Source organism: Symphodus melops (genome assembly GCF_947650265.1).
Source record: "Symphodus melops genome assembly, chromosome: 17".
Classification (NCBI taxonomy): domain Eukaryota; kingdom Metazoa; phylum Chordata; class Actinopteri; order Labriformes; family Labridae; genus Symphodus; species Symphodus melops.
Genome location: NC_136707.1, coordinates 698,920 through 723,822, shown reverse-complemented (window position 1 = coordinate 723,822; position 24,903 = coordinate 698,920). Strand labels below are relative to the sequence as shown.

The 24,903-nt window shown below is 47.3% G+C and overlaps 3 protein-coding genes and 1 long non-coding RNA gene across 15 annotated transcripts in view; 2 read left to right on the top strand and 2 right to left on the bottom strand.

Annotated features, from left to right (window-relative positions):
- Positions 1–9,209, top strand: part of junbb (JunB proto-oncogene, AP-1 transcription factor subunit b) — a 36,939-nt gene extending 27,730 nt beyond the window's left edge. For 7 of the 8 annotated variants that reach the window (XM_079366309.1, XM_079366303.1, XM_079366305.1 and 4 more), the window contains 2 exons: positions 2,393–2,525; positions 2,870–4,701. In XM_079366309.1, coding sequence (XP_079222435.1) covers positions 3,323–4,303 — 981 coding nt within the window. In that variant the 5' untranslated portion in view covers positions 2,393–2,525; positions 2,870–3,322 and the 3' untranslated portion in view covers positions 4,304–4,701. Of the gene's footprint in view, positions 1–2,392; positions 2,526–2,869; positions 4,702–9,119 lie in introns of those variants that run through there. The other variant, XR_013781047.1, reaches the window with a different exon arrangement.
- On the bottom strand, positions 8,519–17,717 carry rtbdn (retbindin). The gene is made up of 6 exons (XM_079366317.1): positions 17,031–17,717; positions 15,875–16,042; positions 14,653–14,752; positions 13,775–13,903; positions 13,546–13,642; positions 8,519–9,452 (listed from the first exon to the last, which is right to left on the bottom strand). Exons 2-6 carry the CDS (start codon positions 16,020–16,022, stop codon positions 9,114–9,116), a joined length of 813 nt encoding a protein of 270 aa, XP_079222443.1. The 5' UTR covers positions 16,023–16,042; positions 17,031–17,717; the 3' UTR covers positions 8,519–9,113.
- mast1b (microtubule associated serine/threonine kinase 1b) overlaps positions 9,356–24,903 on the top strand; it is a 42,930-nt gene continuing 27,382 nt past the window's right edge. For 2 of the 4 annotated variants that reach the window (XM_079366273.1, XM_079366272.1), the window contains exons 1-2: positions 9,357–9,446; positions 18,680–18,815. The gene's annotated coding sequence lies outside the window, so the exon portion shown is untranslated. Of the gene's footprint in view, positions 9,447–15,710; positions 15,825–18,679; positions 18,816–24,903 lie in introns of all 4 variants that reach the window. The other 2 variants (XM_079366275.1, XM_079366276.1) reach the window with 2 other exon arrangements.
- Positions 12,645–13,538, bottom strand: LOC306838240. 2 transcript variants are annotated; one of them, XR_013781054.1, is made up of 3 exons: positions 13,034–13,538; positions 12,796–12,964; positions 12,645–12,747 (listed from the first exon to the last, which is right to left on the bottom strand). It is a non-coding gene; the product is annotated as an uncharacterized lncRNA (long non-coding RNA). The 2 variants fall into 2 exon arrangements; XR_013781055.1 differs by having other exon boundaries at positions 12,796–13,318; positions 13,367–13,538.

Below are 24,903 nucleotides of genomic sequence, written 5' to 3'. Positions count from 1 at the left end.
CAGGGCTGAAATAGAGGGGTTTATAGACATGATCAGATACAGGATCAGAGTGGATTTACAACAACACACTTCACACACATGATGAAGAGGAGCGAGGACACTGATTTCACCTGAAGAAGAGGAGGAGGTCATGTGACCTTTATCATCTTAATGTGTCCATATTGATTTGTGTTTGACGATGATGTGTGGAGGATTCAGACGAGCTCAGATGAATGTGTGATGTCTCCTCTGCTCTGGATACTGAATCTCTTTATTTGTCAAAACATTTTCCATGTGAGAGGATCAAACGTATACTTCATATATTTTATATCAGGTGATAAGTTGAAAAAAAAAAAAAAAAGCTTAAGTCAGGGGAGGCATGTCTGTAGGTCTGTACACAAAGGACTCTACATCTAAACAGACTAAACAAAGATGTGACTAAACAAAGATGTGACTAAGATATCAGCCACAGTTTAGCTGAAAAAAAAAAGAAGCCAGATCACTGAAGTGTTTCGTTGTTTGGAGCTGATTCCACCCAAAACTCACATCACTCCTGTTTATAATTAATGGGCTGACTAATCTGGACAAGAACAATGTCACATATGAATCGATAACACGTCCTACATCTGCCTCAGCGTTCACACGTCCCTCTCTCTCTCTCTCCCACTGCTCAGGAGTGTGTGTAACGAACATTTGGCAGGATGGCACGCTGCCACCTCACGAGCGTTCCCGTAAACACTCGCCACTCTGGACCCTGCACCGCTGCGCTCTGCCAAAATGTCACTGAACCTGTGGTCAACCTCCGCCGCAACGCTGAATAAAACTAAAAGCCCGAGCAGCAGCAGCAGAAACAGGCAGCTGCTCGGAGAATAGAATTTATAAGGGAGGTGGCAAAGTGGAGGCACAACACTGCCAGGAACTGTTGTTTTCCTCTGTTTATTCATATTCCCATGGATACTAACAAAAAGGCACAGAATGAAAATAGTCCATCCGAATGCCAGACAATTACCTGATTTGAGGCCATAATCATCCAGCGTGGAGACCCTGAAAGTGACGTCACACGTCAGGAAACTTTCCAAGTCATGTCAGGCACATTTGCATTCTGCTTTCTGTGACGTTTTTAAAAACACGTTGAGTAACTTCTGCCCGAACAGGATTATTCGCTTTAGGCCAAAACATATAAACACACACACACACACACATACACACACACACACATCTGCTGGAGCAAATATCTCCCTATGTGCTTTTTCTTCTTCCAGCACGCACATGTTGTTCAAGTATAGTGTGTTTGCTGCCAAAGGGTAAACATGTTGAAAGCTTAAACCAGCCCACCTTCCCCCAGGGGGGAAACAATGGCTTTGCTCCTCTTGTTTGGAAACATAAATACGAAGAAGTATGTAAAGTCCGAGTTTACTCCATCACACATTAGTCAATCTAGTTTGAATAATTGTCTTTAAATGTTCTAAAAAATGTGCTCTCTGCGTTCCTGCCCGTCCCGGAGGAGAGAAAGGCGAAGTCGTTCTCTACATGGGCGTGACGTTAATCCTAATTGAATTGTCAATAATCGCTAAGGCGGTTGTCGCCCCATGCAGCGACTTAACATGCAAACATGTCCGCAGCTGAACAGACGAGTTTGAATAGTTGGCTGCAGCTCAGACAGAAAAAGGAAGTTAAAGCTGCAACAGTTAACTGTAACGATAAATAAAGGCTTCTCCTCTCTCTCTCTGTGTTTCATTCAGTCTCTGCGTGTGTGCTCTCTCTCCTCCGGCCTCGTCTTTATTTCTGACGTGTTGAACGTGATCAGATTTATACCTCGGGTGCAGCCGGAGGATTAAAACGCCTGCCAGAGCGAAGCATCCTACCTGACTCGTTCTGTCTGTGTGCATCGATGTGGGATACAGCCATGGAGACGTGTGTCTGTGTGTGTGTGTGTGTGTGTGTGTGTGTGTGTGGGCGTTTGAAGAATTAAAAACAGGAGACAAAGGTTCCCTTGTCCACTTGTGAAACAGGTGCTCACTTTATCTTCCTGTCATACTGTTAAAAAACCACAAGAAGATAAAGATCATGTAAATCATCCTGGTTTCATGTATATTACATTAATAGTTAACCTAGATTGTATTTATGTTTATGTTGTTTTTTTTTTTATTCGATTTTTTACTTTTGTTTTTGATTCTGCACTACTGCTGCTGCTGTAACGCCCGAATTTCCCCATTGGGGATCAATAAAGTTATATCCTATCCTATCCTAAATCCAGTGCTGCTCCAGGTCTTGTGGTGTGTGACTGACGTTTAAGTCAAATGTGTGGTTGTAAGTTTTTGTCTGACGGGGAGAAACGGAGAGTTGAGGCTTTTCAGTCTCACATTGTTTACAGATGTCTTCTCGTTTCTTCTTCTTCCCCCTGCTGCTACAGAAAGTCCCTCACTTCACTCGCTCACAGTTTGGCTTTGGACAGGAGCAGGATTGCTGCTGGAATGAGGCCCCGGGTGGGCGTGGCTTTCCGGTTCTTCCGGAGAGGAACTTGTACGTCATCACGCCCATATAAGGTCTGAGAACTTCCTTCACTACAGCCCGGTGTTTATCAGGGATTGATCAGGTCTCGCGGCTTCAGAATCAAGACAGCAAATGACTGAATGTTTATTTTAATTCAAGGATGTTTAAACCGAGTGTCGACACAAAAATAAGGGTTTAAAACAAGATTTAACAACATGAACTCGAAGGAGGACAGAGCGATATTTGTTCCAGTCGAGTCGTTATAACTCTCTACTTCCGGTTCCACTTGTCGTTGATCCTCTAAACTCGTGAACAGATGAATAAATGAGGCGCACTCTTGTGTTTCTCACACCGGTTCTCCTCTGCGGTCCCTCCCGGTGCTCTGTCTCGCCTGCAGGCTTGTTTACAGTCGCCTCTTCCCGGCATCGGCGTCACTCGACGTCTCTCCTCTGTGGGCGTGGATAACGAGCTGCTCTGGGCCAATCACAGCGCCGCTCCGCTCTGGCAGCCAGCGCGACTGCATGGCTTTATAAATAGGGAAGACTCGGTTTGACTGAACACACCTCAACAAGTACTCAACAGCAACACATCAACAGGAGCTGGGAGAGAAAGTTTCCCCTCAGCGGACAGTGACAGAAGCCGGACACTGGAGAAAGACTTTTCACGTCTCACACTAAAACTGCTGCTTGTTGCTGGACTCTGGACTTTCACTCTTTCTGCCTTTTGGAGTGATTTTGAAATAATTTGGGAGACTTGAGAGAAACAGTTGATGCGTGTTTTCTGCTGACTGAGACATTTATTGATTTAAGGAGTCTGTGTTTCTGGTAAGCTCACGTTTCCTTCGACTTTCATGTCTACAAAGATGGAGCAGCCTTTCTACCATGACGACTCTTTTCTGTCGGCTTACGGCCACTCAGATGCAGCAATGCACGACTACAAACTGCTGAAGCAGAATATGAATTTGAACTTGTCAGAGCCTTATCGCAACCTGAAATCTCAGCTGAGAGCCGAGACTGACCCGTACCAGGGGGGGCATCAAGACATGGGCTCCCTGAAGCTCGCGTCCCCAGAGCTGGAGAGGCTCATCATCCAAAACGGTAACGGGGTGATCACCACTCCTACCCCGGGACAGTACTTCTACAACCGGGGTATCACGGATGAGCAGGAGGGCTTCGCGGAGGGCTTCGTCAAAGCTCTGGACGAGCTGCACAAGATTAACCAGATTCCTCCTAACGTGTCCATCGGAGCCGGAGGAGTTACGTGTTCCGCGGCGGCCTCTAGCGTCTTCGGCTCCACCCTGCAGCCGGAGCCTCCCATCTACACCACCCTGAGCGCCTACTGCCCCAACACGAGCCTCTCTTCCGCATCCAGCTACCCCACAGCCACTATCAGCTACTTGCCGCCGCACCAGCAGAGCCACCCGCAGACCTCGACGCACGGCTCACACCAGTTCCAGCACCCCCTCGCTGGCTCGGGCCTCCACCCGCAGCGGCTCTTGGCTCTGAAAGAGGAACCCCAAACCGTTCCCGACCTCCTGAGCAGCGACGGCTCGCCCCCCATGTCCCCGATCGACATGGACACCCAGGAGCGGATCAAGGCGGAGCGCAAGAGGCTGAGGAACCGGCTCGCAGCCACTAAATGTCGGCGGCGCAAGCTGGAGCGCATTGCCCGTCTGGAGGACAAGGTGAAAGGTCTAAAGAGCGACAACGCGGGGCTTTCCAACACGGCGTCCGTGCTCCGAGACCAGGTCGCCCAGCTCAAACAGAAAGTCCTGACGCACGTGAGCAGCGGCTGTCAGCTGATGCTAACGAGCAAGATGGAGGCGTTTTAAACAACCAGAGACTTAAAACTAACAGACTGAAAGTAAAAACACTGGAGTCATGATCTGCATGTGCAGCACTGGGAGAACAGCTGATGCCTGTGTTTGAGAACTGATAGAAATGGTACTTCCGGATGCTGGGCATCACTCAGAACCATTGAACCCGAGGACCCCATCAGGGCAGCGTCCAGACCGAGCAGAGTCTGCTCACTGATGCTAAAACATGGGAATGATTATTGTATTTCTTTGTACCTTTTACAACTGATATTGTCATGCAATGCTGCATTTATTCTGTGTGTAAATTATTTGGTTTGTCCGGTTGATCCAGACAAACTGATGATGTCCAATGTTTACACTGTCTTTTTTATTTGTGATGTGTATTTAAGTAAAGTGTCTTCAAATGAAACGCGGCTGGACTCCAGTGTTTATTTCTACACCATCACAACACTTATGACAGCTGAATGAAAAGCACACACACACAACACGAGGTGAAACGGGGAAATGTAAGTAGGTTATATCATTTCGTAACAGTTACTTCAGTTCTCATTAAGCACACTTTGTTCTCAGCGCTTTTACGCACGGAGCGTAACGCGCATACGTAGGCCTTTCCTTATTACGCACGGACATGTCCATTTACGGGCATGTTGCGGCATACTGCGTCACATGGGAGGCTTTCTGGGAACCCCCGCCCAGGTAACCACTCGCATCTCAATCCCTCCTTCTCTTAACAACCTGCGATCCGCGTGAGAGTGGCGGAATTTCCTTTTTCTTTTTTTTATTGTTGTTGTGCAACTTCATATTCAAACCTGCCACGCAATGGAGGAGCAAAGTGCGAGCTTGTTATCAGGAAGGAGGGGAAAGATAGGACCGAAGAATACGCGGAAGTAGATAAAACTCGCTTTAATGGGGCGTTTTATAATCAAATGATTTAATGAATCCATTTAGCAACGAGAGCCACAACTCGAGGTGTCAGTGTTATTGAAGTATCTGCACATTGAGGGGAAGTGACAGCGGCTCCAGGAATGTCGGGGGCGTCTCAAGATGCCCCTCCGCTTGGCAGATGAGAGGGGTGGGTAATAAAAAAAGAAAAAGGAGTGGGCGTCCGGAGCGATGCCAAGGATAACATTCCGCAGGGACGCGTAAGCGGCCAAACATGCGCGCGGCACCAGCGGCTCAAAAGACGGAGGAAAGTCCCGCGTGGAGGGGATGAGTGAGTCAGTGATGACCTCGCGCTGCTGACGGTGGTCAGTGAAGGTGTTCATAGAACAGCCATAAAATTAAAACTATGAAACCCACATCAAGAGGAGTGAAGCTGCGGTTCCACCTCAGCCGGTTCAAACTCCTTTCATGTCACACGTCGTTAGCCTAATTTCCACCAATAACAACTCTGTTTTTGTGCCATGAACGTGGAAACAGAACCCGCCCACACAAGCTCTCATTTTCACACTTTTTGATTGAGAAACCTACTTTAAGTGGATTTTCATTTTCTAACTCTGCAGTTTAAAACAGAGCAAACAGCGCGCTGTGTTTATTTTCCAAGTAAACATGTAGAAAGAGTCGACGACAGAGCATCTCCTCTGCCCTTCACAGCCAACTCGAAGCTGCTCCTACTCAGAGGAAACCTTTGAAAGATCACGTTGGAGTCCCGTTTACGCACGCAGTAGGCCTACTTATTGTAATGTGCCACGCAGTCCAAAAAAACAAGCCAATTGAAGCCATACTGCAGGCTCCACACGCCTCGGCCCTCAGCCCACACTGAGTGTCTGTGGGAACATCTGTGATGTGAGCTGTGACGTATGAAGAGCTCTGGGTGGGTTTGACTTTTTTTTTTTTTTTTCCTTCCTCTCCTCAAGCCCCCTTTCCCCTCCCACAGACAGACACACAACAGGCCTCCTCTCTCTCTTCTGTTATCTTCTCGAGAATAACATGAATATTCCTCCCACCTCACCGCGGCCATCTGAGGCTTCACAAAAAAGTTGCAGCTTCAGTTTTGGTGGAGAGAAAAAGGAGGAGGAGGAGGAGGAGGAGGAGGATGGGTTCATTTCAAGAGTTTGTTCTGATTCTGATTGTTGAGGCTGTACGGGGAAAAGAAGAAGTGTTCAGAAACAGAAAGCAACACGACGGGCTTCAAAGGAGAAAACACAGCATGAACGAGGAGCTGAAAACAAACAGCAGATAGGTGTTTGACCACGTGATTTCACCAAAGCTTAATTGAAGATGTGTTAACCTTTCGTTCAGCACTCTGCACCCCGTTTGGTCTGAGTGTGATCTCTTGACTTCAGGGCGCCGGTTCAGAAGGACCCGGATGAGTTGATCAGCACTCAGCTGATCAACAAGCTCTGATCACACGTTGGCCCCATGCACCTGATTCCACTCACCTGATCTCCCCTTCATGTCGTCATGTAACAGTGACAGGGTTTCAATACTGTGACTGAATCTACAGAAAGCAGAGGCAGCATTAAGCTCATTAGAATAAATGGACAGTTGAGTTTATATATGTAAACAGCCTGACACACATAAACAGTTCATTTATCAGAGCAGTGGCCTGTGAACGTCTCAGTGTCCTCTCTGAACTGCCTGAACCTGGGAGGAGTTTGTTGGGACACACTGCCACCTTGTGGAGGAACGTGGGAACTGTTGGGAGGAGAAGAATCGAGAAGGTTTAGTTTGTCGATGTTCAGCTGACGTGTGAAACTTGAAGAGCTCACATCTGTCGACGTCACAAAAAGCTGATGTTTTTCTTGTTGTCTCTGAAGCTGAAGGTCGGGGGGGTTTGACCTCCTCTGTGATTGGTTGCTTCTGATGGACTCAAATCCATTCACAGGAGACACACGTGTTGATTCATGACACCTGTTAGTCGTCATGTTTTCCCCTGTTCGTCCTGTTTGTTAATCCAGTGCTGCAGCTGTTTGTTCATATTTGAATCATCAGGGGAGGGTGAGAGATTCCCCCTGAAGATCAGGACACAAACACAAGCTTTGTTTATTCGACCTCTGTGAGTGTAAACAGTGAAGTGATTCGCTTTGAAGTTCATATTTGATGAACCAATCAGAGTCCTTCTATACTTACAAGCTTCACATGTCCCCTTTTTGAATGGTCTTAGAGTTGGTACTGGATCAGGCCTAGACCAGGTCCTGGACATGCTGCTGTTGTTGTTGTTGTTGTTGTTGTTGTTATTTGTTTGTTTGTTTTGGAGATAAGAAACAGGAGAGTCTCAGGACGGCTTTTAAAAAGGTCTTTATTTTCAAAGTAAAGCACAGAAACATCCATTTCAGCAAAGTTACATCAGATCAGACATATTGACCCCCCCCTCCTCCCCCCTTCTTCTTCTTCTTCTTCTTGTTTTTTTTGTTTTTTGTTTTTTACAAAACATGGACGTCTATCGGTGCCTGACTCCAGAAACACAGAACATGATTATAGAGGACGTGAATGGACTACTTCAGCCGCCGTGTGTCTGCAGATATGAAACCTGCTCTCAGGTCTCAAGCTCATCTATTATAATGAAACATCCCTTTTGTTCTCTTCTGTTACATTCACATTTTAATGACTCCAGCCGACCGTCTCTGGATGTGATTTCCTGCGTGCCGAACGCTGACTAGTGCACAGATTAAAGATGTCTACGAGGAGGGAGGGCGGAGGAGGAGGGGTATTTTTAGTGCACAATGATAACAGCACTGTCATGAATGATTAGCTGGTTAATGATGACGTGTTGGACTCGTGCATGAGCCCCTAAACTCTCCTCCAATCACGAAGCCTGTGCTGCTTAAAGAACAGGTGAAAAACTCTCCTCACCTGAGAGACGCTCGTCTCTATCAGCTGTCAGGCCTCTTCACATGTCTTCACACAGCAGCTGAATGAAGCTGCTGATTGGAAGAGTGGGAAATTGCAATAAGCCGACGCTCATCAATCATCTTCAATTCACAATACAAAAACAACATTTCTTCTTGTGCCACACAGTCAGCTGTGTTACTGATCATCTATGTCCAAGAGAACATTTAAACTTTACACCAGGCCAAATATATGACGAGTGGGGAAGAGGTGCGTTTACTGTCGTTGGATTTTTTAATTATTTTCTCAGCAGTCAGTCAACCTGCAGGCGAGCTACTGGAGACCTCTGCTCTAACACTCTGACACGAGTCCTTTTGAAATGATTCAGTCTGTTATCTGAAGGATTCAAATACTGAATCATGTGACGTGTCCAGCCTGAAGCTTCAGCCAGATGTTAAAGAGAGAGTTTGTGTACGTTTAGGTTGAAGACGTCAGGCTGCGTGCTTCACTTTTTAAACGAGGTGAACTGGTTTTAGCGTTAGCATGTTTTAGATCAGGGACACACAGGTTTGTTTGTTTCAGATCTGAAAGATGAGCGACGGACTCCTCCGCACTTTAATGGAAGAAAATGAAAATGATGGAAGAGACATTTTTACAAACACAAAACTTCTTTTTCATTTCGTTTTTTGTTTTTTGTGTTTTGAACCTGGGCGAGATGGAGAAGGACGGTTAAAGACGGAGTCGGAGGTTTGAGTCGTTTCTGAACGTAAACATACAAAAACAGATTCCAGGTTTGAACAGGAGAATGCTCCGTCTCTGTTCTCACCTGTTCCCTTTACAGCTGTTATTTCAAGGTTAAAGCGTCAGCCGCTCTTCCGCCCGTCTTCTACCTGACTTCCTGTTTTAAATGTGAAGGTGCGAGTACACGATGTGACGATGAGGATTATCAGTGTGTGAGCTAAGGTTAGTTAACGGAGCGAGGCTACATCTGCAGAGAGAAGTTCTGTTTATATCTACACAACAATCTCTAAATGTTTTCATCTATCCCTCCGTCCTACAGGCCGCTGCCGCTCCCCTCCACGTCGTCCACCACGATGGAGCGCTTACGCAGCACGGAGTTGCCCTTCCTGACATTCCGGGCCGGCAGGGGCAGCTTGGTCTGGCAGGGCGCGCGGTACTGAGGCAGGCCGCTCTTGGTGGTGTCGAGCTCCTCGGGGTCATCCTGCTGGGCTCTGAGGGCGGCGATCACGTCTTTGTCTGAGGGGCTCAGGGTCAGGCATCCGCAGGGACGCCCGCCGCCGCCCTCCGCCCCCACCTCCTCCGTCTCATCCTCCACCGTCATGAAGGCGTCCCCCCACAGGCTCTCGCAGAGATCCCTCCCGTGCTGGTACATCTGCACACACACACACACACACACACACACACACACACACACACACACACACACAGTCAGGAGGAGGGCTCAGGTACATAGTGGACCTCATAAAACAGCACAAACAGCTTTAAGTCTGATCAGACACACAGCTGCAAACAGGAAGTGACCACAGCTGCAAACAGGAAGTGACCACAGCTGCAAACAGGAAGTGACCAGAGGCAGAGCACAGCACCGACAGCTCTTCTTATTAGCATCAAAAGCATCTTAAATATGATCATCAAAGAAACCCGTCAGCAGTAAGATCTTTAGTGTTCATGAAGGAGTCGGGTCTTTAACCTTTAAATATCATGAAATGACAGATTGATCATTCATCATCATCGGCGGTTTGAGGCGTGTTGATGTGCGTCATGTGACAGCGGTTGTTTTTAACACTCAGGTGCATTCTCTCTGAAGGCCAGCAGGGGGCGAGACTGGTTGCAGAAACAGTGATTGGATTGAACCAGATCAGAAATAAGAGCTCTGTTCATTCTGAGAGATCATCAAAGTGAGAATGAAAAACACGAGCCGGGAAACAATCATGACAAACAAACGACCCTGCTGAGTCTCTCACTGTGTGGACACAGTCAGTCCTCCTCCTGCACGCTGCTGACCACGTCTGCAACGTCTACACATCAAAACAGCACCAGTGTATGTTTGTGCAAAGTGTGCACGAGTTTGTCTGCAGATTCTTTCCCATCGCAACTCAACAACCTGCTGAAATATATCTGAAACACGTGGTGGAGAAGAAGAGCTTTAAAATCAAATCTGCTTTTTCTTCAACATTCATCGAGTGCCTGTAAGCCTCCATCGGAATAATTGATTTTGGCCTCTCAGGGCAGCGCCGGCCTTGAAAACAAACACTCCGTGCCAGGTGTTAAGAAGCAGCCTGCGGGCTCCCGGCAGCTGCTCCCCTCACCTCGTCTGCAGCGACCTTGGCGAGCTCACGCTGACAACGGAACGACTTCATCTCCTGGCGGCGGCGGCGGTGGGATGGAGACTCTGTCGATCTGTCACAGAGACGACGGACGCATTCAAAACCAATCAGAGAGGGTCGGCTTTATTCCTCTCTGACGGCTGATTTATCACGGCGCTCAGCGTTTGTGGAGTTATAATCTGAGGGAAAACTCCACCTCGTGCTGACACAAGCGTTTGGTTTCCTGGAGCATGAAAAACGACACTCGTCTCTAACAGGACGTGTACGTGGATTAAAGGGAATGCTGCACGCCGCTGCAAGAAAACAAATCAGTGTTGGAGGTTTTAAGCTGTTTAACTGCACTGACACACTTAGAAATATTTGGCAGAGCTAATTCTCCAAGTTTGAGACACGCATGCTCCGCTTCCTCGTGTTAATGTGCTGCCAAGATCTCTGTCCCCCACTTCCTCTCCCTCATGCTTCTTTCTCCTTCTCTTCTTTATTGCTGCACTCTTTGTTTATCTCTTCTTCTTCTTTATTTCACTCCCTTCCTCTCCATCCTCCTCCTCCTCCTCCTTCCTTTCATCCTCCTGTCTGTTGGGGGATTAAACACTGAGTCATCCCGGGCGATCACAGAGGGAATATAACCTGTAATATATTTACTGTGTTCAAAGGACAAAGAGGATTTCTCTCCACTACACACTGTTTCCCCTCTGTGTGACACTTTGGTGTTATCTCTACAAGCACAGAATACACACACACACACACACACACACACACACACACACACACACAGTGGACAGGGTTAGCTGCCAGCACTAATTCAGAACAAGCATAAGTGGCTTTAGTCGACACGGTGTGATCGAGTGGGTGAGATAGTGACACTCCCCCGGGCTCTATCTTTCACCTTCTTATCTTTTTCAATTCTGACTGGCTCTGTGCCCCCCCCCCCCCCCCGTCCCCCCCCTCCCTCAAAATCTCACCTGGAGTGAAAGAGAAACACAAAAGAGAGAGGGCTTAAATCTTTGAGCCTTTTGGCAGAGACACAGATATCTTTCTTCACGGTTTAAGTGGAGAAAAAAAATCCGTCTGGGAGGAATTGTACCTGCGATGAACGATAACACTTTCAGTTCTTTTTATTCAGTCATGTTTTCTAAAGCTGGTTTGTCCGTGTCATGATTTAATGTTTAATAAGGAAACGTTTTAGGTTCACTGTCAAAGACAAAATCTTAAAGGAGCAGTATGTAACTCTGACCCCTGGTGTTTAAAACGGGTACTGCAGTCTAAATCTGAGTGGACTTGATTTAGCCGTCACTGAATCACTGAGACTAAGTTCATATTTTATAGTCTATGATTAAAAGGCTTTAATGCAAAGTATCACCTCAAAATATTCAGTAAAATCAGCGACATCGTTTCCTCTGATGATCGTGTTCACTTCGATCCTCTCGTGCTGCCTAAGATTTGTTTCACGCTCCGAGACGGCGAAATGAAACCTGGTTCAGTCAGAGAGGCTGGAGACAGAAAGAGCGTCTCTGTGGGATAAATAAGACCTTGGCTGGTAAATAATGTTACCAAAGAGGACAAAGAGAGAGAGAGAGAGGGCGAGCGAGCCAGGGGGATTTCTGCATGCAGTGGATGAATGTGTCTACTTATGTGTGCCTTTAAATGCATTAGCTCGTCTCTATGCAAATTGAGTCTACAGCAGTGAGCATTTACAAAACCAGACTGTTCATTTGTGTTTAATACGCACACACACACACACACACACACACACACACACACACACACGTGTTCTGACGTGTCTCCATCTCAGAGCCTGAGCTGAACTCAAACGCTGTGAGCTCAGGACACGAAGCAGCACAAATTAAAGAATATGATTCTGTGCCGCTGTGACCTCCAAAAGTGTTTCTGCGGGCAGAAACGCTCGGAGTTATTCACGGGTTGATTAAATTCAGACGCTGGGTTTTAAAAGCTGCTTCAGTTCAGCTCGTTTGGTGCTGAAGTGAAACACACTCATATATTCTCCCTCGCTTTCACACAAATGAGGAATAGAGCTTTTAATTTCCAGCACGGTGAAAACGGATGGAGCGCTGGAAGGACGATGAGATGGATGATGAAGATAAGTGGAAACATTTGGCTGAATGGAGAGAAAAGTAATTTGACTTATAGAAGAAAAAGGAACAAAAGTGAAAGACAGAAAACAAAAAGCTGGAAGGATCGTTGCAAACAACAACATGTAAGCAGCCTCTGCCAGTCTGTCACTGGAGCAGGTCGACCTCGTCATGCTTCAGACCACATCGCTGCTCTGCTGTTAACCCTTCACTTACCACCTGCTGCAGCCCCTACACCAATACTGACCTGCTCTGTTAACCCTTCACTTACCACCTGCTGCAGCCCCTACACCAATACTGACCTGCTCTGTTAACCCTTCACTTACCACCTGCTGCAGCCCCTACACGTACACTGACCTGCTCTGTTAACCCTTCACTTACCACCTGCTGCAGCCCCTACACCAATACTGACCTGCTCTGTTAACCCTTCACTTACCACCTGCTGCAGCCCCTACACATACACTGACCTCTGACCTGCACTGTTAACCCTTCACTTACCTCCTGCTGCAGCCCCTACACATACACTGACCTCTGACCTGCACTGTTAACCCTTCACTTACCACCTGCTGCAGCCCCTACACGTACACTGACCTGCTCTGTTAACCCTTCACTTACCACCTGCTGCAGCCCCTACACATACACTGACCTCTGACCTGCACTGTTAACCCTTCACTTACCACCTGCTGCAGCCCCTACACGTACACTGACCTGCTCTGTTAACCCTTCACTTACCACCTGCTGCAGCCCCTACACATACACTGACCTGCTCTGTTAACCCTTCACTTACCACCTGCTGCAGCCCCTACACCAATACTGACCTGCTCTGTTAACCCTTCACTTACCACCTGCTGCAGCCCCTACACCAATACTGACCTGCTCTGTTAACCCTTCACTTACCACCTGCTGCAGCCCCTACACATGCACTGTCTGACCTCTGACCTGCATCTTACCTAACAGCGGACTGCTGGCAGACACGGGACAGAACCTCAAGCAGCTGTTGTGACTGGGAGTTAAAATAAAGAAAAGTCTGGTCCAGGTTCCGGCCTACCTGCTGGTACTGGACACAGTTTCCGGTGCAGTTCTGTCCTCTGGGGTCTCTGGCCCAGTTACGAGCACACGTCATGTCCATCCTGCAGGCATCGAACCTAAAGACACAGATGTCAGTCACTTTAAATGAAATAGCTGAGATGGGAGAGCGTGAAGCTGTTTCCATGGTAACCTCTGGGGGGGTACAGACAGATTTACGCCTGTCTGGCGGTGTGTTTCGGCGGCCTCACCAGTCACGGCAGAAGCTGTGGCAGAGCGGCACGGCCTGGATGTAGGAGCGGCGGTGGGGATGGGGCCAGCGTGCGGCGTCAGGGGAGCAGCGGTAAAAACACGCCACGCGCTTCAGGAAGCCTTCACACCTGAGGAGAGAGAGAGAGGAGTGATGACCCTGAAGTGACCTTGAAGGCTGAAGATTCTGCATATTTGTCATTGAAACAGTTTGATATCTTTAGTCCCGTGTGTGAGGTTTTCCTGAGGTGTGTCGCTGTCCCTCAGGCGTTTCCACTTTGCCCTAATTCTCCCCGAACGTATCCGAGGATTAACCCTTTAACACCGGGATAAATCCAGCCATGACCGCACTGTAGGGATTAATCAATTAATTAAATCACTTGTTATTCACGCAGCACCGAAGAGATACTTAAGTCATCTTGAGAGTGGAGGTCAGCGCCGTAGGCCCAACATGAGTCAGGCAGAAGCAGCTCTCGCCTGCTGGCTGACCCGGGGCCGAGCAGGTGGCGTGAAGAGAGAAATACACGTGAAGGGAGCAACGCAGACGGCTGCTTCTCCTTGACTTTTTTTAAAATCTTTTTTTTTTTAGAAGATAAAACTTTATTAAATTCAATTTGTTGCACAGGCAGGATTTTAAATCACCACCTCTGATTGGCTGTTTTTCCACGTCATCACTGCGATCAGAAGGAAACGCCTCTTTATACAAGAACACATCACTTCATGTCATTTGTAGTTTTTTTTTTTTTTTTTTTTAATCTCATGGTTTGGTCACAACCATCTTCATTGCTCTTTTAAAAATAATTTTAAAAGTAAAAATAATCCCAGTTGACTCGGCGTTAAATCAGACTGTTAAACAGCGAGTGTTGTCGTGGAGACTTACTGAGGGCTCAGGGTTCCACACTTGTCCCAGGGTTCGTTCTTGTTGGAATCGGCGGGAACATGAGCGATATCCTGGATGTTTTCATCCGTGCAGCAGCTATCTGTCAGCGGCAAAGACAGGACGGCACTCAGCAAGCGTTCAGTCAGCAGAGTAAACGAGACGTTTCCATCACAGCTTGACAAACGCCCGGTCACACACACACAGGAGTCACAGAGGATGGATCGCTGCAGCTGGAAGCATCCCGAGGATCTATTACCCCCCCCGACTCACTGCCCTCTCCGGCTCTCAGAATATTCCACTTTAAACGTGCCTGCAAAGTTTAAATACTTGGACTCTGCAGATCTTACAGCAGCCTCCCCCGTCTGACTAACTGAGGCCATGCAGTCGTGGCGCGGAGTCAAAGCGGGTCGTTTTCTAATCGATGGATCGGTACTTTGATCCGATGCTCTTTGCTGTCTTGGTGTTGGGAGTGTTGTCGGCAAAGACCGCGGCTCCTCAAGGCATCAGCGTGGCGAATATATACGTGTGAATTTAGATTAGAATGATTGACAGGGTTGAGCTGCAGCCTCTGCCATCTGTGCATGAAATGTGTGAAAGTGACATGTCGGTTGTAAGAAGAGGAAACGCATAACGAGGGCGACTCATCACCTTCACGTGTGTTACTGCTACGACCCCGACAGACGTGGATCAGTTCAGCGCCTGACTATGAAAGCACAGAGAATCACTCCCAGGATTCCCCGTCAGCCTCGATCTCATCTTTTGTAGTTGTATTGATTGAGAGCCCCCTGTTGGCAGAATTGACGTACTGTGCCTTTAAGACGTTTTCTGTAGCCAAATCTCTTTCTGTATTGATGTCAAGATTTAATGTTTTGGACTGTCAATCAATACCAATACCTGATCACAAACTAAGGCAGGAGGAGCTTTTATCTCAGCAGGACAATGTGGGGTGTTTGTGCATTCAGATTCAATTAATTAATCTTTATTGATACAGGCAACAAATCACAACCTGTCGTTGTATACAGAGCCGGTCTGGACTCTACTCTCTGCGGTGTTTACAGAGACCCAACATTAATCCACCAAATGCCATCAGGGCTAAGCGTGGAGCAGGAGAACTTGAGCAGAATCAAAGCGTTTACGGACGGCCATCTGCCGTAGCTGGATGAGCCAATCAGGTGGAGACAACAACAATGTTACGTAATCCCACCAGCGACTCAAAACTTACTGTCAGCGTACAGCCCGCACTCCCTCAGGTGGGGCTCTGGGCCGGGCGTGGCCTTGTGCTTTCCATCCTGAAGACACACCCCCTCTGAGCGGGCTCCGCCCATCAGATATGTGCAGATCAACAGCAGGAGGTGAGAGGTGGCCGCCATGTCTGCAGCCTCAAACTAGTCTGGAGGAGAGATCAGCACGTTGGACAGCGGCGGAGGAAACGTACAGCAGCAGCAGCTCACCTGAATGAGCTGCAAAAATCAAACACACAAAAACATGAACACGTGTTTCCACGACTGAGCCTGACGGTTAACGAGCCGGGGTCCTTCTTGTTTATAAGCACTGAACCTTAACGAGGAGTTAAAGACGTTCCCACGCCTCACATGTCGACTTACAGTGTGTGTGTGTGTGTGTGTGTGTGTGTGTGTGACGCAGCCTGTTTATCTCTGCGTGTGGTGACCCAGTACAGCCCGGTGAGCCTAATTAGGTGGGACTGGAGCACCGTGCTGAGCTGGATGACATGCATGTTGCTTTAATCTGAAGAGCTGGCTCAGCCTAGATGTCACGAATTAAACAAATCTGCTCGACAAGACAACACGGTCTGAAACGGGTCAGGTGTGACCCCGATCAGACAAAAACACACACACACACACACACACACACACACACACACACTGTGTACAACAAAGAAAAAAACAGGAGGAACGAGGGAGGAAAATACGAAGAGGTTTGGCACGTTGTGACCTTCAGGTTCCAGTTTGATTTCACTTCTTTACCATCTCGAAACACGGGCAGATGAACATTTAGAAGAGATTTGAGATTTGCTTCAAATTAAATCAAATCTACCACAACTGTTACTTTTGGATGTCCCGCGACAAAACCTACAAAATAAGAGTCTTTAAAAAAAAATTTAAAAAAGAGAGAAATAATCCTATCACAACAAAAATATGACATTTAAGGCACCGACAGATTATGATGCACAATTTCAACATGCGACATCACACACATGTTAGAGATAACATGCAAACTGCCCCCATTCACCCTACCGAGCGTGCTGTCGCTCATTAGTGAGTTTGCAGCTGTGGCTCAATATTTCATCCTGAAGTTTGGACGTCACATCCTTAATGATGTTGAGGTCTGTGTGCTGAAGACGAGCGTGTTCTTCTTACCTGTCGGCGGGTTCAAGATGCTCCGGGATGAAGATTAGTTTCCTCTGTGTTCGTTTCCTCTGCCTCTCCGCTGTGCTGTAAATCCAACTGGCTGCTCTCAGTGCGCCGGTATCCTCCTCCTCTCTCTCTCTCTCTCTCTCTCTCTCTCTCTCTCTCTCTCTCTGTCTCTCTCTCTCTCTGTCTCTCTCTGTCTCTCTGTCTCTCTCTCTCTCTCTCTCTCTCTCTCTGTCTCTCTCTCTCTCTCTCTGTCTCTCTCTCTGTCTCTCTCTCTCTGTCTCTCTGTCTCTCTCTCTCTCTCTCTCTCTGTCTCTCTCTCTCTCTGTCTCTCTGTCTCTCTCTCCCTCTCTCTCTCTCTGTCTCTCTCTCTCTCTCTCTCTCTCTCTCTGTCTCTCTGTCTCTCTCTCTCTCTCTCTCTCTCTCTCTTTGCGTGCTGTGCTGTGATCTCTTTAGCTGCCGCTCGACACTTTGTCACCAGTTTATATGAAGGACATCTTGGTCCCCTCTGCCAGGCGGCTCACCCCCTCCCTCTGCCCCATGCTGGGAAGTCCTCTCTCTCTCTCTCTCTCTCTCTCTCTCCCTTTCCTACACACACACACACACACACACACACACACACAGAGGAAAGACTCCCTCCTTGTTAATCTCCCGTGAGATGTTTACCAAATCCTCCTTGCTGACGGCCTTCCATCCCAGATGGAAAGCAACATTGAAGCGCAGAAAAATGACAAAGATTTCTCAAAGTCACGAGAGAGATGTCGTCCTTCGTTTTAAATGTAACAGATAAAGGTGCTGCTGAGTCACACCTGTCTCCCCCCCCCCCCCCCCCCCAGGTCAGGGCTGTGAGAGGAGGCTGAGGTGTAATACTGCTGAGGACGGGGAACACGGTGAACTGGAGGGGTCATGACTCTGACTATGCAGCAACATTTGTCCGATCAGTCCGTTTACGTCTCCTCACAGGTTCAGTCACACGTCTCAGCTTTCATTGGTTCGACATGTTGTGTTTGTGACCTCCTCGCTCCTGGCAGAAAGCTGAGGAGTGACGAGGTGGAGGTCAGAGCAGAGAGGGATTCTCAGGTGTTTGTAGACGCTGATATGTTTCATACATGTATCTGTGACTCTGTGACATTTCATCGCCATGACAACGTCTCTTCCATCTTTAGGAGATCTCTGTGAACACTGATGTTTAAGGTTTCAGTTTGTAGACGTGGGAAACAAATAAACCAAACTAAGGTGTAATCCCTCAAAGTATTTAGTTAATGCTCTGGACTGGCTGTGTGTGTGTGTGTGTGTGTGTGTGTGTGTGTGTGTGTGTGTGTGTGTGTTGTTTCTCCTGTGTTTAATCTCACCTCCTCTTGGACCTGGTGCAGCAGTCTAATCCCTGACCGGGTGCATCTCTCTCTCTCTCTCCCTCTTTATTTCTCTCTCTCTCTCTCTCTCTCTCTCTTTATTTATCTCTCTCTGTCTCTCTGTTTCTCTCTCTGTCTCTCCCTCTCTCTCTCTCTCTCTCCCTCTCTCTCTCTCTCTCTCTCTCTCTCTCTCTCTGTCTCTCTCTCTCTCTGTCTCTCTCTCTCTCCCTCTCTCTCCCTTTCTCTCTCTCTCTCTCTCTCTCTCTCTCTCTCTCTCTCTCTCTCTCTCTCTCTGACCTCCAGGCTTTTGGCCACAGTAGAGCAGATGGAGAGTCTCTTGCGTGGCCTAGATAAGTCCGCCTAAAACCAAGACTGTGAAATGTGGTGACATGTCTCGGACATGATTAGTTCTGGCGTCAGAAACATGCAGAGACGAGAGGTATTGTTGTTAAACACACATACACACACACACACACACACACACACACACACACACACACACACACAGAGCAGATAGAAATGTTCTCTGGTAGCTGTTTTATAAGCGCTGAGGGTCATCCCACTGAGCACTTTATTTCTGGGGGTGAGAGCAGACAAACAGCTCTCCATCTGGTAATTAGAGGAGGACTAACCGTATCCTTTGTGCTGAAGCTATTCAGGGAAGGGAGAGAGCGAGGACAAAGCAGCCCCTCGCTGCTCTCTGTGTCCCCTTGTTGTCGCTCTCATTTATCAGGGTTGGGTCAGTGCCTGCGCTCCAGCCTGAGGCCGGCGCTCCGCTGGCACACACTGTCATCCTGCCCGTTAGACCTCCTTTTCATTTCTGTTTCTCCATCAAGACACGTTCACCGTCTGCATCAAGGTGGGAAACCAAACCACTGTTCAGTTCACGAGGGAGGAAATGTGGCTTGTGTACCCGAGTGAGTCCCTGCAGAGAGTAATGGCACCCTGGGGTGTAGCCTACTTCTGGCGCTCTACATAACATTTCAATGGAAGAATAATCTGTTCCTGAGTTTCAGTCACAAAGGTGTGAGGACGAGAGTTTATGAACACTAAAGCTCCGTGAAAGAACAGAGGAGCAGAGCTCTCAAAGAAAGGTCGAGCTCGGTGACCTTCAGCTCAGTGACCTTCAGCTCGGTGACCTTCAGCTCGAGCCAAACGCCAAAATATGTGTCACTAATCAAGCTCTTTATTTCCAGGAAGAAATGGTTCAAACGCCAGCAGCAGCAGCGGCCCGGGGGCTCCCAGTTTGGACTGGCTCCGCCCCTTTTTAAAGAGGAATGACAGAATAGGCTACGGCCTCACGGTGCGATCACTCCACGACGGTTTTATAATCGACTAAAATCAGTTTTACAAATAAAATTAATATTTCAATTCTGTGACAACCCCCCCACAAAAAAAATAACAGTACCTTCTTTTGGAGGGGGCGTGTCCCTGGAGGCTTCAGTACGGAGGAGGCGTGGCCTAACAGAGGTTTGTTTTGGTTTCATGCTGGAGCTCAAGGGTGACACCTGCTGGACACACGCAACTTCTCAACCCAGAACTAAAAGGTTCAGGAACTAAGACTTCCTGTGGCACATCGTGTCTGCGTTCCTTCGCCGCTAACACGAGAGATCAGAGGAGCCAGACGTACACAGCGCCCTCTGCTGGCCGAACGTGTATTGCAACATATGCATTTATTATCTATTCAAATTGTCCATATTAGAATTCAAAATGCATTAACTCTCCTCTTTAAGTGTTCATCTGCCAAACTCAGCCGAGAGACGACGACAGATCATGTCAGAAGACGAGAAGATGTTTCATTATTTATTCAAAGAGAATTTTGATCCAGTCATTTGAACATATTTATAGTTTCATTCAAGTATAAAAGAGAATTTACTGTCACGCAATCACACAGACGTAATAAAAAAAAAGCATCCAAACACAGTATTACAAATATTAATCTCAGAGCTTTTGAATATATGACATGTCTGCTCTAATACAAGTCAGAGGTTGTGTCCTCCTGTCCTGTTGATGTCCAGAGATCCTGTGGTGAGTGAGGAAGTCCCAGTACTCCATCTGGTGGTGAGTTAACAGAACTGCACGTAAGGGTTTGATACCCGTGCATCTATGGCCAGACTGTCTGTGACATGTCGTCCTGCTGAACAGAAGTTCAGTTCAGCTCTTCTGTCTGTCGTCGGGAAGAAGCTGGGTTAGGGTTAGGGTCCTGAGGTCCTGATCTGGGGGGGGGGGGGGGGGCTGCGGTGCGGTTTTGCTAGTTGCCATTTGCTCTGCATCTTCTCTCTTGGATGTTTTTGCCCACGTTCATCGTCAGGGTAGCAACAGCATAAGTCGACAAGACGACGATGGTGCTGCCCACAAACTGTGACGAGGCTCCTCTCTTTGCCATGAACTTCCAGCCCTGCCGCTGGTAGTGAGCGTCTGCTGCCCCGGCTGTCTGCGCCATCGGCTCCATGCCTCCCAAACGGCTCGGTCCGCTCCTCCGAGTGTCTCTGGGCTCCTGTGTGTCTGACTGGACCTCCTCCTGTTTATCTACTCCAGCCTGTTTGAACAAATCCCCAGACTCAGCAGGGTGCCAGAGCGCGTCAACGACACCTGTGGGACCTGGACAGATTTAGCAAGGTGTCCCGTCTGCGGCGTGAACTGTCCAGGTGGCGGTCAAGAATAGATCGAGCAGACGTTCAGTCTGGCACGGTTCGTATTTCAGGACCAAGGTCAGCACCGGAGACTGATCAGAACCACGACAACAGACTCTCCATCAAAGTCTCTGGAAATGCATAAATGGTAATAACGTAGGGACTCATTAAAGGAGCAGTATGTAGCTCTGACCCCTAGTGTTTAGAATGGGTACTGCAGTCTAAATCCAGAATATTGCAGAGAGACGTCTCTTCTCTTTTGATTTAAGTTGTGTTACAATATGAACAAGAGCTCGAAATCTTAAACAGAGGCCAAGTGTGTGAGACAGGGTCAGACTGAATGTGTGTGTGTGTGTGTGTGTGTGAGATTAAAAACAACACAGTCTTTAAAAACTTTAAAAAAAAACAATGACCGTATTTGATTTTATTTGACACCTAAATATTCACCAGAACTTAAAAGCAGCACACGCTAACTGTTGTTGCTTCAGTGAAAAGTTGCCTGTTGAGCTGGGAATTGAACCCTCGACCTTCTGCTTAAAGTTTAACTTACTCTACCAACCACGCCCAAAAAATACTTGAGCTTCAAAAACAAGGTTCAGATGGTCACTCGGATTTGAACCCCAAACTGCTGCGAGCCACAGAGAGGGCAGCGACGGTCCATGGATTGCATTTTTAAAAAATATTATACCCTCACTACTTTTCTAGACTTGTTGACCCCGTGGTGTTTGTGTGTTTGTCTGATGACGTTCGTGTGTGTGTGTGTGTGTGTGTGTGTGTCCAGTGATCCTCTTAAGGCGCCTGTGTGTGTGTGTGTGTGTGTGTGTGTGTGTGCTCTGCGGCTCAGTGGAGGGTTTATGGACGTCCTGCTGGGCCCTCTTGGCTGCCGACAAGAGAGATACCTCAAGGCTGAAAAAACGAGACACTTACTTAGGGACTGTAAGATTACCCACAATGCACCCTGCTTCAGCTGTCTGGTGTTTAAACTGGTGAGGACAGCCTGTGGGTGTAACTAAAGTCTGCAGCACAGAAAGAGGACGGCAGGAAAGAATAAAGAAGGTTGTTATCTATGATCAGACGCACGGTGTGAAAACAGAGCAAACATCACTTCTTACTTAACGTCACGGCACGGCGTTAAATCACTCAGGAGGAAAACATTGATTTATTTATTTACTTATTTTAATGAATCTCTGAAATGTTTAGAATTTAGACTGCAGTTCTCATTTTAAACACTAGAGGGCAGAGTTACATACGCCTTTATGGGATGTATCTTTAACACAGACTTTTTGCATATTTTACATCATGTGCATCCTGCAAGTCCACATAGAGAATACTGAAAAAGAGATTTCACCTAGATGCTGTTGTTGTTGTTGTTGTTGTTGTTGTTGTTGTTGTTGTTGTTGTTGGACACATGAAGCCTTATTGCTCCCTCTCAGCTTATAATGAGCTGAACTATCAGGAAACATTTATAAATATTGGAAGCATGACACATCGATCATCAGCCTCACTACATTAAAACAGGCGGAAAAATAAAATGTTAATGTGTTCAAATATTAGAGATTTACAATATTACACACCAGCTACATATATACAGTATATATAATATAAACAGGCTCACTATACGTAGACGATGTTTTAGCAATTAATTCATTTTATCGATTTGTTCCTTTTTGATGATGAGGAAGATTTTTCAAACCATGAAGTCGTCTTGTTCTTTGTGCTGATGTTAGCTTCACTGACTGAGCTGCAGCAGCTGGAAGAGAAAAAGCTGTGACCCGGAAAGCATCACTGCTCCCATCTGCTCACAGTGTGTGTGTGTGTGTGTGTGTGTGTGTGTGTGTGTGTGTTAAAGCCATGTGGGTCATTTCCTTCTCAGAAACATGGGTCTGGGTCTGGAGAAAAAATAGTCAAAATCGGATAAAACAAAGACAAGAAATTGTCATTATTTCAAAGGTCAAAGGTGTCTTTACTGTCACCACAGGGAAATTGATCTGCAAACATACAAACAGTTACTACATATAAAACAGTTACACATAAAAATATAGAAGCCGGCAGCTTTGGTTAAGATCTTGACAGATCTGCCTTTTTTTTTGCTTTAAAAAAAAAAAAAAAAGATTAGTCATTCATTAGTCACAACAGCAATTAAAATAACAGATTGTGTCATTTTTGACACGTGGCATTAAAAAGGATCGCCATGTAAAAAAATGTTGACAACCTTATGAGCTGTGAGATTTCGAGTGGAAAGACGCTGACTACGATGCCAAAGGTGCAAAAAAACAAAATGAGTCAAAGCGAGTGTGAGTGTGGTGACACCAGGAGCGACCTCTGCTGCGTCTGGATAGTCACGGGTGTCATGAAGACAGAGGGGAAGGTTTCCTCCGAGGCCGGTGTGACAGGGACGCTCTGTCCTTGAGTAGCATCAGCTCTCGTTCCAGACAAAACTGAGCAGCTGTCCAAACTCAAAGTGATTACGAAATCCTTATGTAAGAGGATATTAAAGCAGCGTTCCCGCTGTGTTCAGCCGCCGCTCGCCACCAGCTCTTCATTCTGCATAATGACGACATTATGAGGCTCAGCGATGTGTATGCCAGACCTGCATGCGGCTTCTTCCAGTCTGCTCATTTAAACCCGAGACGGAGCAACAGATCAATAACCTCTCCTGCCTGCTGCGTGTCCAGCGGCTCCACTGCGACAGACTCATCGCTCGTGACGTTTGAAGGGCCAGAAAGGCAGCGCAGCTTTGTGTGCATAAGAGGGAGTCAACAGTGTCTGTTTGTCAGAGTTTACACAGCACACAGTTCAGTAGAGAGCAGAAGCTGCAGTGTTTAGACGATGGGGCTCCGTGACAGCCTGCTTCTGCTTCTGTCAACACATCCTGCCACCGTCAGAGAAAATCTGATTTCACCCTTTAGACCGTTTTTTTGATATCTTGTCCTGTTTTTGTTCTGGCTGCACATTCAACTATTTTAGAGCTGATTTGAGGCTTTTCAATGATGCATCACACGCGAAGTAAAACATGACACGTTTCCATGTGGTGGACACTGTAGCTTCAGTGTTTAGCCAGCTCTGCATGTGGTGGACACTGTAGCTTCAGTGTTTAGCCAGCTCTGCATGTGGTGGACACTGTAGCTTCAGTGTTTAGCCAGCTCTGCATGTGGTGGACACTGTAGCTTCAGTGTTTAGCCAGCTCTGCATGTGGTGGACACTGTAGCTTCAGTGTTTAGCCAGCTCTGCATGTGGTGGACACTGTAGCTTCAGTGTTTAGCCAGCTCTGCATGGGTCTGTAAAGCTTTCTGCGTTCTAACCTCTCTCCATGTTTCATCTCCAACATTGATCCTAGTTTGAGCAGCTTTCTGCTGCTGGAGCTTATTAGAAACATGCAGAGGCTTTTTAGCTCGGGTACAATCACTTCTATCTGAAGCAGTTCCACTGCCCGCTTCCATCGCTGCAACACCTGTTCACCTGATAACTGCTCTCATATCTGGCAAACCCAGGGGCGTCCAAAACGTCTGTCCACCTTAAAAGAAATCAGTGCATCGTCTGCATACAGCGAGATATTGATAAAATACTGAATGTAGAATACTGATGATGCTTGTTGAGTGAAAGTTGGATTAAATAGATTCAGAAGTCTGTTATAAATACGTTGCAGACAAAAACAAACAAAAATGTTAGTCATTGATTTGAACTCGGACCAGCAGCATCCCTGCAGACTCTCTGCCCATTTCCGTTCAGATGGGTCAGCGTGGGCAGAGTTTGGACGCCGCTCTGCTGCAGATCTCTCGCTGCGTCTGGCACCGATGAGGCCGTGGCGATGTGGGCAGCTCGTACCATATGTTACATAAAAAACTGTGGGAAAGTCCTAATCCCCGGAAAACCATTATGCAATGACTCGGCCTG

Bases quoted from the DNA above. Each gene is read 5' to 3' on its own strand.
- rtbdn (XM_079366317.1), bottom strand. From the start codon at position 16,022: ATGGCGGCCACCTCTCACCTCCTGCTGTTGATCTGCACATATCTGATG. The intron at 13,904-14,652 runs GTAAGTCTCCAC...CTCTCTCCTCAG, and splicing joins TGTGGAACCCTGAGCCCTCA to GTGTGAAGGCTTCCTGAAGC. The intron at 13,643-13,774 runs GTGAGGCCGCCG...CTGTGTCTTTAG, and splicing joins CACAGCTTCTGCCGTGACTG to GTTCGATGCCTGCAGGATGG.